Source organism: Terrapene carolina, unplaced genomic scaffold (assembly GCF_002925995.2).
Source record: "Terrapene carolina triunguis isolate 2854851 unplaced genomic scaffold, T_m_triunguis-2.0 Scaffold32428, whole genome shotgun sequence".
NCBI lineage: Eukaryota > Metazoa > Chordata > Testudines > Emydidae > Terrapene > Terrapene triunguis.
Genome location: NW_020696779.1, coordinates 1 through 16,505, shown reverse-complemented (window position 1 = coordinate 16,505; position 16,505 = coordinate 1). Strand labels below are relative to the sequence as shown.

General features: G+C 43.3%; 1 protein-coding gene across 1 annotated transcript; it reads left to right on the top strand.

Moving 5' to 3' along the window:
• Window positions 1-703: 703 nt before the first annotated feature.
• On the top strand, window positions 704-15,710 carry LOC112119432 (butyrophilin subfamily 3 member A2-like; the record flags this gene model as incomplete). The annotated part of the gene is made up of 6 exons (XM_026663094.1): window positions 704-786; window positions 6,389-6,463; window positions 9,424-9,693; window positions 12,566-12,664; window positions 14,529-14,555; window positions 15,684-15,710. Coding segments are annotated over exons 1-6 (538 nt in total), but the record flags the coding sequence as incomplete, so codon positions are not given.
• Window positions 15,711-16,505: the final 795 nt, after the last annotated feature.

Below are 16,505 nucleotides of genomic sequence, written 5' to 3'. Positions count from 1 at the left end.
CAAAATGTCCTCAATCTCTTTCTCATTCAGCACTTCTGATACCATAGAATGTTCTTGGGGTTCATTAAACAACAAACCAGTGAATGAGAAAGGAATCAAACTTTTATTAAAACAAACCTGAGAGTGTCTGTGGTGAACTGCTGTGCACGACTACACTGAGTTCTGCACCTGTGCTTCCAGGGGACCACTCAGAATTCCTATAATCCTAATCCTGTCCCTCTGAGGGAGCCTCTGTAAATAATTATCTTCTGCAAACATATCTCTACACTTGCTGTCCCTGCAGTGGCAGGGAAAAGATTAGGTGAGATCCGCCCAGCTGCCCTAGCAGGTGATCCACGCCCGTGCCGCAGAGGAAGTTAAAAAAAAAAGATATTCACCTTCCTCATTACAAACTTGTCCCTGTTTTTAACTGAAAAAAGTTTGAAATTTGAAAAAATTTCACCCAGCCCTTCTAATCTCGTTCAGACATGTTTTAAAAGCAGTGCATGGGGTTTAGGCTGGTATTTACAAAGCAACCTAAGGGCTGTTTACTTTAGTTTAGAAGAGGGATAGAGTAGTTGTCCCATAAAGAGCAATAAACCTACAGCCCCACCCGCTCCCTTCCCCCCACACTGAGAAAGTTGCTTTCGATTTTCACTCCTCAGTTAATAGATAACTTTGGAAAAGCCAGCTCTGGCTTCACTGACAGCAATTACTCAGTCCCAGGGTTCAAAGGTAGCAGGCAGCAGTAACCAGCGCCACCAGGTATGCAGAGTTACTGGACGGGACCCAGACCCAGATCTCCAGGTAGTACATTCTGCTTATTTAAAATTCAGCTGTGTTTGGTAATATTCGGGGTGCTGCTCAGAGCCAGGCCAGCTCCGTGCTGCTGGGATTGCATTGCTTTATTCCGGAGTGAGGGTTAATTTTGGCATTTCCACTCGTCAGTCCCTCCCCTGGGAAAATCTTCCAGCTTTTTTTCTAGTCGACAGGGTCAGTCGTCTAGTTCCTTTGTCTTTCTCTATCCACCTAACAGGGCCTGCCCTGTGCCAAGTATCAGTGTTTGCATGCCAGCCCAGAAAGATCACTGGAGATCAGCGTAATACAGAGGTTCTCAAACTGTGGATTAGGATCCCAAAGTGGTTGTGACTGCATTTTTGTGGGGGGTCACCAGGGCTGGCTTAGATTTGCTGAAGCCCAGGGCTGATGCTTAAGCACAAGCCCCACTGCCTGGGGCTGAAGCCTGAGGGCTTAAACCCTGGGTGGTGGGGCCACCTGACTGGGGCTGAAGCCCTTGGTCTTCTGTTTTAGCCCCTTCCCACCCCACCGGGCAGTGGGGCTTGGGCCTCCCCATCCTGGACTGTGGGGCGGGCTCAGGGTTCAGTCCCCCCCTCCTGGGGTTTTGTAGTAATTTTTGTTGTCAGAAGGGGAATCACGGCGTGATGAAGTTTGAGAATCCCTGGTCATAGATCGTAGAATATCAGGGTGGGAAGGGACCTCAGGAGGTCATCTAGTCTAACCCCCTGCTCAAAGCAGGATCAATCCCCAGACAGATTTTTGCCCCAGATCCCTAAATGGCCCCTTCAAGGATTGAACTCATAACCCTGGGTTTAGCAGTCCAATGCTCAAACCACTGAGCTGTCCCTGGTGTAATACTTTCATTTTCCCCACAGGGGAGGAACACATGTGCTTCTTAAGTCAGCTTTTCTCAGATGTGTTTGTACTGTGGGCTGGTTCTTAACCAAGAGGCCCTTTAAGAGACACTTTATGCCATTTTTGAATCCTGATCCCATGACTTCCTTCTGGCTTAGCTACAGGAAGGAGTATCTTTAGGACACAAAGCCTTGGATTTGCAAAGCAGCCCAAGTGATTTGAGCACCTACTCTAATTGAATTTCAGTGGGATTTGGGTGCCTCACTCCCCCAGTCCCCACTGAAAAATCCAGCTACTCTAAACACATTGTTTCCTTACTTTAATTTCTAACAGCTCTCCCTCCAAATGCTTGCATTCCCTGGTGCTTGAATCCTACAGAACAGAATTGTCTGTTCTGCTCCTCTTGTGTGTTTGCTGCTGCCCCTCCAATGCAGGTGTAATCAGTGAATTTGATCACAATAGAATTTTCACCAGAGACCTCTGGCAGTGTTGTCAGTTCTTGTGATTTTTATCCCAAGTCTTGTAATTTTGGTGTTTTTCTTAAATCTCCAGCTCCTGGAGTCCTGTGATTATGTGAGAATCTCAGCTTTCCTAAAAAAAGTAAGCTTCTAGCCCTCACGGTTGCAGTGAAAAACTTGAAAATGTTAACTGTGTGTGATTTAAAAGCTCCAAAAACATAAGGTGAATAAAAAGAACCCCAAATATATATATATTTTTTAAATTTCATAATTTTTAAGCTAGTGCCTTGATTTTTGAACTCTCGGAGCTGGCAATACTGCACCTGATAAAGACATAAGGCAACTGTGCTGCATGCAGAAAAGCCATTGCTTTTCCTCATTTACAGGTCAATAGCAGCCTCTGGAAACCTTAAGAAAGCTCTGGACTGGGCTAGAACTAGCAGGCAGCATCACTGGAGAGTGGCAGATCTGTCACTGTGAGGACAGAAGCTGCTCCATGGAGCAGCTGGAAATGCTGTGCTCTTCCCAGTCTCTGAACCACCATCCTAAGGCATTTGAGAAGACAAGACTCCTAGACAGTGGTTTTGTGCTGGGATTTCTTATCCCTACAACTACCTCAATACTATCTAGAGCTGGTTGGATATTTTCAGGATGGAATATTATTCTGCCAGAAAATGCCATTTCAGTGAAATCAACATGTTCCACGGGAACATGTTGATTATGATGAGATTGAAACCTGTCTATTTCCCAGCCAGCTCACCCGCCTTCCTGGTCCATCAGCAGCCTGCCTGTCTTCTAGGCACACAGGGTGCCAAGGAGCTGGCACCTTGGATCCCAAGTTCTCTGGCTCCTCGGCAAAATTTCCTGCAGGACAGAAATTCCACTTTCTGCCCAACTCTAAGACTAGCCCATGGAATCGGCCCTTCTCAATTTCCATTCCTGATCTAAGATTAAGAAAATCCCAGTCATTTCCAAGTAAAATTGAATTTAGTGATAAACATCTGTGATTTGTTGTGGTGTGCCATTGTGTTTTTAAATCTGCCCCGATGGAAAATGCTGTGAACGTTGTGATAGATCTCTCTAGCATGCAATGTATACATCCATGGCCCCCATTCCTAAAAGAGCTGAGAGCCAGCTTTTCAAGCAGGGCAATATTTTCAAATGAAACCAGCTTTAATTTAAGCAACAAAATAAGCGACCAGATTTTAAAGGGTCTCAGCACTCTACCTGCTAAAGAGAGCTGGTTGGAAATTTTCCATTGAAATGTTTTTTTCAATAGAAAATGTTTTCTGTGAAATTTAAATTATCTATACAAAAATGTCAATGTTGCCTATTTCTTTTTAATTTTCCATTGAGAAAAATTGAAATGAACCATTTTGTTTTGGGATGGGTTGACATTAATGGATCCCCTGAGCTGCTGATATGTACCATGGGAGTCCCAAGACCCTGATGGATCATGGGAGATGTGGTCCATAGAGGAGAATGGGGCATGAGGCATCTGAACTACAACACTAGATGCTCAAACTGACAAAACATGAAACATTCCAATGTCATCAAATCAAAACATTTCATAACTTTTCATTCTTTTAAAAGTTTAAATATTTTCACTTTTTGTTCCAATTTAGGGTGAAAAACAAATATCCAAATCTCAGATTTTCCCATGAGACAAAAATTCCATTTTTAATTATCTTTAATGTGATGCTCTTTTGAAAATCTGGCCATGCATGTCACAGTGGGAGTTGAGCTGAACCCTTTTGAACATCTGGCCCTTATCTAGGTGCCTAACTGTGAGCTGAGCACTTTTGGAAACCTAGTACCAGTTAAATGTGCTGAGCCACTCTGGAAATTCAGCATTAGTGGCATCCTGGTCCTTTTATTTATGGTCTAACGGCCTGATTCTGATTTCATTTATACCAAAGTAAACCATCAGTAGCTCCAGTGTAATGAAGGGAGTGACAAAGGTATGAGACTGCTATAAGTGAGAAGAGAATCAGACAGCAAGAGTGTTTCTGTGACAGTCACATGCAAAAGTTTGTACCTATAACATGTCTACGGCCAAATGAGGGCTCTTTATTCAGACCTTACAGAGACAAAACTCCCATCAGCTTCACTGAGAAATTGAGTCAGGATTTAGCCATTTGCAAATAGAATTATTCTTTAATCCACCAAGAGGTATGTTATCTTTAAAGGAACTAAAATCATTCTCCCTATTGCCTTCATTAATTCCTAGTTTTTCTTTTTCCATTGTGCATCAGGAGATTTTATTGTTGTTGTTATTATTTACCATTTGCATTCAGTTTCACCCAGTGTCTCCATTCAGGATTGGGACCCCACTGTGCCAGGTGCTGTACAAACATAAAATAAAAAGCAGTCTGAAGTCTTCGTTAATTTGGGTTTCTAAATGCACTTGTTACTAATAACAGGTTCTTTATCTAGTTGGTTACTTAAAATTAATTAAAAAGATGAAATTGGTGGGACACACATAGATACCTTATAAGTTTGATTTAATACAAGCAAGTATAACTGAAACAATAGAAAATGAAATCTAGCAAGATAAGTATAAAAAAATAACCCCCTGGGTCGTGCATAGGTACAGCCTTATGGCTGGTACAGGATAAAACAATTCCCAATGCTGACACACTTAGAACATCATAGAGACTGTTAAACCACAAAGATAGATGAAAAAGAAAGTGGAAATCAGCAAAGAGGGCTTGTTTATACTCAGGCTTTCGCCATTCAGTCATCCCTGGTGTCCCAACAACTGGCTGGATAACCGCGTTTTATTCATCCACACACGTTTGAGGTCATATCTGATAGGCGTTTGACTCTTGCACATATGTGGTATTCTGACTAACCATTTGTGGTATTCCAGCTAACCATAGTGAAGCTTCCACGAGTTAATATCTCACTTGTATCAATTAATGCCCCGGTAGTTTTGATATGTCAATGTGGTTAAATTCATAATTACCTTGTTGCAAAAGGACCTAAAAATCTACTATTTTGTGCAATCTTGCGGTGTACTTGATCCTTGGTAGTTTATTTAACATGTGCCAAGCACATATTAAATTCCATCACCTCTGGTCAAGCACATAGGCTAGCCCTTGCTAACAACCAGGCCTCAGGTAGGCCTCACGCTAATTCTTAATCTTAAAACCAATAGCAAAGTCTGAAATACTGAATCTTTGGTGTCATCTACTTACACTACTGCTTAGCACATAGGCTTTACATTAATCAGAAACAGAGGCTCTTAAAGATCAGGTCAGAAGCCTCCAGTGATCACTCAATGAGCTTGCAATCTAAATAATTTGTTATGAATTTATCGAGTGATTTTAAGCTAATAGGTGAAGTTCTGCTCCCAGCTGCACAGGCTCACTGATCATAACAGCGGAGCTGGGCCAGTGTAGGACACAGCTCGTGGATAGCCATGGGGGTTATATTGAATGAAACTATGCCTTAGGCACAATTGCACTATCGTTGTGACAGGCATTTAAATATTTTTATTGATCCTTGTCATAGGGCTGCCATCTTGGAGCACCCCCTCATGGCAAGAAGCTGCCCCACAGGCACCCAGCCTCAGTTCCCCCTTCTCTCAGGGCCTCAGGAATCATCCACAGAGATTTATATTCAAGAACAACCCCCCTTTCTTGGGGACTGGTATATTTAATACAAAATAAACCCAAAGCAAAGTCAAACCCAAAGTAAAGTCTCTTCTGCCTCAGTCTCCTACTGGGCACAGCCTGTCCTTCCTGTGGTCTCTGTTTCTCAGCCCTGGCCTCTGGTCTCTCCCCTTGAGCTCAGGGGGCCTGCATTTCTAGGCAGCAGCTCCCCACTTCTCCCTGCCTGAACTTCCCTGCACCAAGCAGCTCCCTGTCTCTAGCTCAGACAGGGCCCACACAGCCATCCACCCTCTGCAGGTTCACTTCCCCAGCTGACCAGGACTCTTCCCTACATAAAGTCCAGGTACTCTCCCTTAACTCCAGATAGGGACAGCTAACTAGTCACAGGGGCATTGGCCTCTTTCCCATATATCTACACAGCCCTGGCAGCGAGTCTCCAAGCCCAGGTCGTCAGAATGGGGCTTGCGCTGCCATGCTAAAAATAGAGTCAGTGTCACCCTGTGACAATCTTCCTTTTTATGTACACTGAACTATTTTACATTTGAGGTCTCTGAACTCAGAGCCCTCTTGTGCTTCCCATTTCCAGGCACCGTGGGGTTTGTGTTCCTGGTTATTGAACTTCCAGCTTCTTTCTGTTGTATTTATATCTGGGTCTTCAGAATGTGCTTTTCTGTTTCATAGCAATGGGTTTCTCAGTTCCCTGGACAGCAGCCATTCAGATGCTGGTGCTAGCGCTGGCCGTCCATTCCACTGCAGGTAAATTCATTGTATTTATTTTTGTTATGCACAGTGATAGTTTGCACTCACATACTAATTTCAGAAACTGTGAGTCTATCTGAATTTTTATCTCCCTTCCCATAACTGTTCATTTCCATACTGTTAGAGGCATAGCTGGTCTTTAATGTTCAATGGTGGGGGGTATTGAAAATCGGTTAAAATTGTAAGCTATCACTTTAAGTTTCAGAGTTTTTTTTCCTGGCCCTGCTTGCAGGCAGTAGGCTCTGTAGGGAAGTGTGTGATCTGGGTCTAGCAGCAGGCAGTCTGCAGAAAGCCAGCCTCAAGCAAGGTGGGGTTTGTTGGGCCTCTGTGTTTCAGGGAGCAGCCTGCTTTCTCTCTCTGTGTTTTTGGGTTCTTGTGTATTATCATCCTGAATTCTAAGACATAGTGCAAACTTGCAACCTTCCAGCAAGGGTATTTTATGTCTTTTTATCTGATTTCACTATTTGTATGCTGTGAACGTAACACATAGAAATACTGACTTACATTTAAGGAAATTGTTTGTTTGTCAATTTCATGGACTTTTTTTTCTGTTAGACTACTGTGGAAGTTAAGAACTTCATGAAGTTCCCAGCTGCCTCTCCTTTTTCTCTGAAGCTCAAAGAATGAGTAGAGCCCTTAACTGTAACACATTATGTGGTGCAGTTTGCACTGTAGGTAGTTTAATTCTCTTTGTCTGCTATACAGCCCTCTCAGCGGGGCCAGTGCAAGGATGTTTCGCGCCCAAGGCGAAACTTCCACCTTGCGCCCTCCCCCCCTCCCCAGCCCCGGCGGCAGCCCCCCCCCCCCCCTCCGCCCTGAGGCCCCCACCGTGGCAGCTCCCCACCCCCCCGCCCTGAGGCACACCCCCCCCCACGGCAGCTCCACCCCCCCGGCCTGGGGAGCTGTGCGGCAGCTCCCCACCCCAGTTCACCTCTGCTCCGTCCCCTCCCCAAGCCCTGCGGCAGCTCATCCCCTGCCCTGAGGCGCCTCCCCCATGGCAGCTCCCCACCCCCCCTCCACCCTGAGGCACCCCCTGTGGCAGCTTCCCTCCTCGCCCCTGGGGAGCCATGCGGCAGCTCCCCACCCCAGCTCACCTCTGCTCCGCCCCCTCCCCGAGCCCTGTGGCAGCTCCCCACCCCCCCGGCCTCCCAGGCTTGCGGTGCCAATCAGTTGTTTGGCGCCGCAAGCCTGGGAGGGAGAGAAGCAGAGCGGGGCGGCGTGCTCAGGGGAGGAGGCGGAGCAGAGATGAGCTAGGGCGGGCAGCGGTTCCCCTGCATGCCGCCACCCCCTTACTTGCTGCAGACGGCCCTCCCCGTGTCCCCCTGCCCCAGCTCCCTCCGCCGAAATGGCGACAACGACCGGGGCGGCTGAAGTTCCAGCCACTGCGGTCGCCACCGAAGAAAATGCCGCCCCCCAAATGCTAGCACCCTAGGTGACCACCTAGGTCGCCTAATGGGTTGCACCGGCCCCGCCTCTCAGGCAATGTGCTGCGGACCAAGTGGTTACCAGCTGGTTAGTGGTCCAGGGTATGTGTAAGAGATACTTCTCCTGAATCTCTGAGCCCTTTGCGCCTCTCCTTTCCAAGAAGTGGAAAGAAGTATATGAGATGGAGCCCAACTGGCTAGGAGGAGTCACGTAAGCTGAAAAAAGGATTGCTATAGCTTGCATGCACCTTTATATTTTCTCTAATCCTCAACTAGCAATTAGAAAGACACATGCTCTCTTTCTCTCTCTCTCTCTCTCATATGCACACATATCTAGATACAACAGTCACTAACTTTGTTTATTTACACATTATTTTCTTCAAATGCAGCCCCGTATTTTATTTTCAAAGACACTGACATATATGGAAAGTTAGAAAGGTAGTAATAAGTAGAGCTCATTGGGAATTTTTTGATGAAACTTTGTTGTTATTGCTTCAAAGTACTTATTCATCAAAACTCAAATTGTTCAAGAACCAGCTTAAATGAATTTACCAATTCAAAAAAAATGTACAGAAAAAAGTTTTGAAATTGTGAAAAATGTTTCATTTTGACATATTCAAAATGAAAAATTCTAGTTTTCTGATTCAAAATCACTTTATTGTTTAGAAATTAAAGCCTCATTAGACTAACAAAAATTTTAGTCCACCCTCAAAAAAGTCACAATCAAAGCAAGAGACAAGGTGGATGAGGTAATATCTTTTTATTAATAACTTCTGTTGGTGAGAGAGACAAACTTTCAAGTCACACAGAGCTCTTTTTCAGGTCTCTCTCATCAACAGAAGTACTCACCTTGAGTACCTTTCCCAGATGTGAAGAAGAGTTGTGTAAGCTTGAAAGCTTGTCCCTTTCACCAGTATAATTGGATCCAATAAAAGATATTACCTCACCCATCTTGTCTCTCTAATATCCTGGGACTGAAACAGCTACAACTATTGCATGAAATCGAAATAAAACATTTGAAAATGATCAAAATGAAACATTTTCATTCCCCCCCCCATGAATATTATTTTTCCCCATTTCTAGCAGAGAAAAAAAGTTCAGACTCCTAAACATTTCCCAGGATGGGAAAACCCTTTTCTACCCAGCTCTAGTAACAAGTCATTTTGGAGCTAGAGAGAGCCAGAGAGATGTAAGACATTGATGGTCATTTGAAGTCCGGATAGTCTTCAATGGCCTTTATTTGAAATACAGTTTGACCAGTTTTGTGCAGACTATGAAGAGCTATCCTCCTCCACTTTCAGAGTGGAGTTTGCCATTTTCAGGCCAGGCCAATTTTCCTAACCAAACTTAGGGGTAGAGGTGCATATCAAAAGGCCCACAATTGAATCTAGGTTGGAATCATGACTATGCAGCCTAGTCAGGACCACATAATTCCAAAACTTCTTCACAAACTGTAGCTGCAGAGAGGGACATAGACAAACCACGGGAAGTGCACAGACCCCATAACAAATTATGTGTCTCTTATCTTTATAGGTAACAGCCATAAACCATTGATTGTCCTGGACAATTATGAGGACAATGGGATCAGAGTCACCTGTTTTTCTGAGAGGAAGTTTTCTGATGTGCAGTTGTTGTGGACAGACAGTAAAGGACACAATCTTACTGGAAGTCCAACCTCCGACACAGATGAGGCTCGTGCCAAAAGTTCGATCCTTCTGAAATCAGGATCTGACAATGCCATCTCCTGCAACATAATTGATAACGTGCTAAAGACCTCAAACGAATCTACAGTTGTAATTGCAGGTAAATGAGAACTTGTATCAGTGTCTCCCAGGAGGAAAAAACACAGGTTGTCTCAAAATGATTCCAAATCTTTTAGATGAACACAATTCCCAACTCTCCCAGAAATCATCTTCATTGACCTTTTCCTCTTTTTTTTTTTTTACACAGAACCACTACTTACAAGTATCTATAGGTAAAAAGTGAAATTCTTTGAAGTATTATTATTAATAAATCTAACAATAACTCGTCCTATGTGTGGAGTTGCTTGGTAGAAATTAACTCCGCCAGTGAGCAGCAGTGTCTTTTGACAATTTCACTATTTAACAGACTGATGGAGAATGCTCTGAGTCCAGGTGGGCAAGGTAATAACTTTTATGGGACCAACTTCTGTTAGTAAAAAAGAAAAGATTTGGAGCTTACACAGAGGTCCAAAAGGTACTCAGTGTGTCTCAGCTAAAAACAATGTGGAACAGATTGTTTAGCATATGGAGTTAACACATGTTGCAAGAGATCATTCAAGGTAACATGGGTAGTTTGCACCTCTGTAGTCAAAGGATGAAAGAGGGTTAGTGGGTTACAGATTGTTGTAATAAGCCATAAATCCAGTGTCTTTATTGAGTCCATGATTTGTAGAGTTTAGCAAAGTTATGAATTTAAACTTCCAGGCTTGTCTTTTGCAGGTGTTGTGCAGGTTTCCCCTGAGGATGAGGACTGAGACGTCAGATATGAAGTGATTGTTTTGTGACAAGTGTTTGCCCATGGGTGAAATGGTGTTCTTGTCTTTTATGATTTTTCTGAGTGAGTTCTTTGAAAGCATGGTGATTGTCTCATTTCACCTACATAGTTGTTATTGGGGCATTTAGTGCACTGGATGAGGTACACCACAAAGGCATGTGTGGGACCCATGGATCTTGAAAGGTGTGTTGTGATGGGTATTGATCATCTAGCATGGCGATATGTCTGCAAGTTTTCATCTGTTGTTTTCGCAGGATCTGGTAACGCTTTAAGTTGGTGTCCAGGTCTGTGGGGAGCTTGCTTCTGTTGATGAACTTGGTGAGATTGAGAGGGTTGTTTCAAGGCCAAAAGTGAGGATTCAGGAAAGATTTCATTCAGGATGATGTTCCCATCGAGTATGAGTTGTAACTATTTAAAGATATCCCTTATGGGTTCCAGTGTGGGCTGGTAGGTGACAGTGGGTGTGGTCAAAGGGTGTTTTCCATATCGAACCAGGTTCTCTATGGGTATTTGGTTGGCCTGTTCCATGAGGTGATGTACTTCTCTAGTGGAGTGTCCTTGTTTAGTGAAGGCAGATTTAAGTGTGTTAAGGTGTGTACCTCAGGCTTTCTCCTCAGAACATATTCTGTGCTATCTGAATGTCTGGCTGTAAATAGATTTCTTGGTGTGTTTGGGGTGTTTACTGAATCTGTCGAGGTAGGTGTTGTGATCCATGTGTTTCTTGTATATAGTTGTCTGTAGGGTTCCATTGATGAAGCTGATTGTTGTGTACAGGATGTTGATGCTGGTGTGGGAATGTTCCAGAGAGAGTGGTCTAATCTCTCTCTTGACCATCAGCATAATATCTCATCATGGGATTTTCATCCCATGCCTCCGGGTGTTAGGAGCAAAGCATGTACTTTCAAAGGGAGTAGTGCTCCTAAATTTCTTGGACACATTTGAAAATCTCATCCTAAAGACCAAATCCAATGCACACTGAAGTCAATGGAAAGACTTTCATTGCCTTCCATGGCTGATGGTTAAGGCCTTGGAGATGTTTTTTTCAAGAACAAGCTCAGTACTGATATAACTCTCCTCCCATTCAGATCAATGGGAGTTTTACCAGTGACTTCAACTGGGACAGAGTTAGGCCAATACTGAGTGCTTTGAAGGTCCCACCTTGAGTGTTTATAACTTATCTCTGGATGTTATTGGAGGCCTTCATTAAGGCACCCTCTGTTTCTCTGGAATGCATGAATCTACCCAAATAATACATTGATGTATGTGTTTCTTACTCTCAGGAGGGATGGGTCTGGGACCTATAGCAACTCTTCACAATATCACGGGGAAAACTGTATAGCCTTTCGATGAAAATCCACCCCTTCATGCATAAGACAGTGCCTTCAATATGTCCTAGAGAGAGTTCAGATCTCATAGAATCATAGAATATCAGGGTTGGAAGGGACCTCAGGGGGTCATCTAGTCCAACCCCCTGATCAAAGCAGGACCAATTCCCAACTAAATCATCCCAGCCAGGGCTTTGTCAAGCCTGACCTTAAAAACCTCTAAGGAAGGAGATTCCACCACCTCCCTAGGTAACTCCCTAGGTGCTTCACCACCCTCCTAGTGAAAAAGTTTTTCCTAATATCCAACCTAAACCTCCCCCACTGCAACTTGAGACCATTACTCCTTGTTCTGTCATCTGGTACCACTGAGAACAGTCTAGATCCATCCCCCTTTCAGGTAGTTGAAAGCAGCTATCAAATCCCCCCTCGTTCTTCTCTTCTGCAGACTAAACAATCTGTTTCCTCAGCCTCTCCTCATAACTCATGTGCTCCAGCCCCCTAATCATTTTTGTTGCCCTCCGCTGGACTCTTTCCAATTTTTCCACATCCTTCTTGTAATGTGGGACCCAAAACTGGACACAGTACTCCAGATGAGGCCTCACCAATGTCGAATAGAGGGGAACGATCACGTTCCTCGATCTGCTGGCAACGCCCCTACTTATACAGCCCAAAATGCCATTAGCCTTCTTGGCAACAAGCCTTCTTGGCAACAAGGGCACACTGTCGACTCATATCTCACCTGCTTCTCATGAAGATTTAATTTAGTTTTGTCATTTTTGAAAGGAAAGCTGAATGACATGAAAGAATAATGGACACTGTGAACTGTTTTGCAGATGTTTTCTTCCCTGCCACCTCCCCGTGGATGACGGCCTTCATTGTGATATTGCTGATTAGCATAGCCCTGGTTAGCGCTGCGATTTATAAGCTGAAAAGTAAGTTTTCCTATTCGTGTTATTTCAGAAAACACTAAAGAGTCTAAACATTGTGATATGAAAGAACTTGGGTAGAAGATGTGACTCATTCCCATGTACAGCCTGTGCCCCATGCAAACCATCCAAAATTGCTCAGTGAGGCTGTTCGGGCTAGATTCACAAAGAAACAGGTGAGGGGACGCTCACAACCTCTAACTTTCAGGTGCTTGGATAATCAGTGGTATTAACAAAGCATGTGTGAGGTGCCCAGGCTCCCTGTATAGTGAATGGAGAGAGGTAGGCACCCCAGAATGGGATTCACACAAGCCAGCCCTCTGCACATATCTTCACCTAAATCAGCCGGTGGGTGGTGCCATGCCAAGGGGTGTGTGCTGAGCCCTGCCCTTCACTTGGAGATAAATGCCTAAATACAGGCTTCAGGGAGGCACCTATCTCTGCTTATCATGCTCAGCTCCAAACTCTTTCTAGCTGTCATTTGCCTTCGCTATGTTAGCAATAAGCTGGAGGGAGGAGCTCCATTGTAACGTTTAGCCCAGTGGTTATGGTACTCATGTGGGATGTTGGAGAGCCCTGGTTTAAGTCCCCCCGATACCAGATGGGGAATAAGGGATTTGCCACCTCTCCAGTAAATGCCCTAACTACTGAGCTATAGGATACTGTGATGTGAGCCTTTCTCAGTCTTTCCTGTTGAAGCTCTTGCACTGTAGACTAAAAAATGAAAGAATCATTGGGCCAGAGAGATAAAGCAAACATGAGAATGACTCTGTAGCCTGGTGGTAGCGCATACTCACTGGAGTGATGGGAGACCCCAGGATGAGTTCCCCCCACTCCAATGACTTTTTTATTATTATTTATCCAAAGTGGAACAGTTTCAGTGGGAGAAATTGAGTGTGCCCCATCTTGGGATTTCCCGTAGCCCACTGGTTAGGGCACTCACTTGAGAGGTAGCAGAACCCTGTTTAAATCCCATTTCCCCCTGATGTGGAGGCGGGGAGGGCAGGGCCAGGCTTGAGTAAGGGGTCTCCCATATCCCAGGTGAGAGGGCCTGATCCAATAGGCGAGCTCTGAACATGCTTATCAGATTGGGTCCTGCATGTGAGGTAGGCAGAGGAACGTCTATCTTTCCCTGGTGCTGAGGGAAGTTTGACTGCAAAAATTTAGGAGCCGAGTGAGTTTAGGTGCCAACAGGGTTTGGGGACAGCTGAGCAGGGGTTTAGTGAATCCCACTGGAGCCTGATTCTGTGTTTTAGGTGCCTAAAGTGGCAGTTAGCGCCTAAGTCCCTTTGTGAATCTAACCCTTCATGTAGTAACAATTGTAAGAGTTCTGCGTGATTAGCCTCCCTACCACCAGGCTCATAGCATCACAAAATGGTAGACAACCTTGACCACCATGCTGAGTTTTTTACTTTATTTTTATTACATTTAGACAATGATAATACATGAGAACAGACAGTTACAGACAGTCTCATGGCACATAGATGTCGAACAACATATAGGAAAGGAAAAAATAACTACAACATATGTATTACCTGTTACTATATCGTAAATCCCGACCATTCTTCATAACTTGTGACATTGAACAGAGCTTTGTGCACTAGGAAATGGGCTGAGTGGAAACACTGATTTCACCTAGCTTACCAAACAGCTACTGCGTTCATCAGTGCCCATTTTTCTTGAGCACTAGTTTTAATTGTTAGTGTGGATCAGCTCTGACTTGTGTGATGGTTACTTGAGAAATCACACATTTCCAGTCCTGTGTGGTTCATCAAATATGATCCCTGTGAAGCACACAGAGCCATAATATGAAGTTAAATTGTCTCCTTTTTAAAAAATCATCACTTTATTTATTTAATTACTTTTTCAGAAAACAATGAAACAACTGCTCTGGCTGGTAAGTCCCAATAAATATAATATTTACTCATCTCCAAGTCTTGTGTAAATATTAAGTACTACTAGTTAATTGCACAGTAGAAACCCTGGGGTTGATTCTCCTCTTACACCCGTTTTTTATGTTGTTGATTATTCTCAGCTTGCAGTGGTGGGCCCTGAAAGTTTAACATTTGTCTTAAAATAACTTCTAGCATCAGTTCCAAAACTGGATTCAGCTAATGTTGCAGGGCACTTGTTGATGGTCCACAGAGTACAGGCTAGCTGACTCTCCTGCTTGTTCCTAGCTGCTAAACTCTATTAAAAGACAGGTAAAAACACATGAAACACCTCCCTAATAGTACTTTCCAATCCTGAAGTTGCCACAGGGGTATTATTTGACTGTTTATGGGAGATGCAGTCTGTGCTACCATGAATGGGAAGAGAGATTTCCATGGGACACACTCTCTAATATGAAGTTGTCCACATTAGGATTGTCAAATTTTTTCTGTCCAAACTTTTTTTTCTGACTAAACAAAAATTTTGCAGAAATTATATGTTGTCCTCAAAACGTATCATAATGCATAGAATTGTAGAAATGTAGGCCTGGAAGGGATCTTGAGAGGTCATCTATTCCAACCCCCCATACTGAGACAGGATCAAGTTTACTTAAACCATCCCTGACAAGTGTTTGTCTAACCTGTCCCACAACCTCCCTTGGTGACCTGTTCCAGTGCTGAACTATCATGAGAGTTAGAAAGTCATTCCTAATATCTAGACTAAATCTCCCTTTCTGAAAACTAAGCCAATTCTTTCCTGTTCTACCCTCAGTGGATATGGACAACAATTGATCACCATTCGCTTTATAACAACCTTTTACAGACTGTTCTCATGTCCCCTGACAGCCTTCTCTTCTCTAAACACATCCCATTCTTTCAACCTTTCCTCATAGGTCATATGCACAAAGGAGGTTGAATTAAGGTTGTTCCAGCAGCCTTAATTCCAGAATTTCCTAAGTTCTGAGTGCTTGATTTTGCAACCCGAACTTTCTTTTAACATTGTTTTAATGTAATATTTATATACCTTTTGAAACTAGCTGTTAATGCACTAATCATTATCTCTGGGTTTGTAATATATTTCTCTCTGTATGCAGTAAATGACAAGAAAGCCATCGAAGACGGTAACTATAACATATGTTATGTATCCTTTCAATAATATTTCTGTACATCTATCAGATCTGGCTAAAAAATAGTATTTGACAAATGCTAAAATCAAGGAATTACTCATCAACCAGTTCTGATTTTTGTGAATATACTTGATAAAGCAAAACCCCGTTTTACAAACTAATGGGGGATTGAAGAGTTCATAAAATCAAAAAGTTAATAAAATGGAACATGTCAAAATGACAGTAGGTCCAGTGCATAAGTTGCAGTATGGGGTACTTCAATGCTTTCTATTTGACCTTCACACCACTGGAAAGAAATTTCCAGGGCACATAAGCATCAGGATATGAAGGAAAGTCGATTTGTTCCTCATTGACATCACATTTGTTATGTGATTTTTTTTTTCTCCATCAGGAAAAATGGTTTGTATAACTAGTCATTCATAAACTTGGTGGTTGTAAAACTGAGGCTCTATTGTATGTGAAAACAGTTGCCAGATATTCCCAGTGAAGAATTGGCAGTCTATGAAAGTCCTCTACCTAGCATTGAATGTCTGGCATACAGTATTTCAGCTGTGTCCACTCAAGTCACACTGTTTTGTTTGTATTTGCAGACTTGATAAGTAAAGTGTTCTAAAAAGCTTGATTGGTTAAAATACATGTTTGATGCTGAATTCATATAGTTGATTTAATGGTGCTGGCCACCTCTGAAGCTTTTCTTAGTCACAAATATGAAAGGTTTTAAATATGGTCAAATTGAACCAGACCTCTAATATTTGTGAATTGTTTGCCAATATGACCTGCTGGCATGAG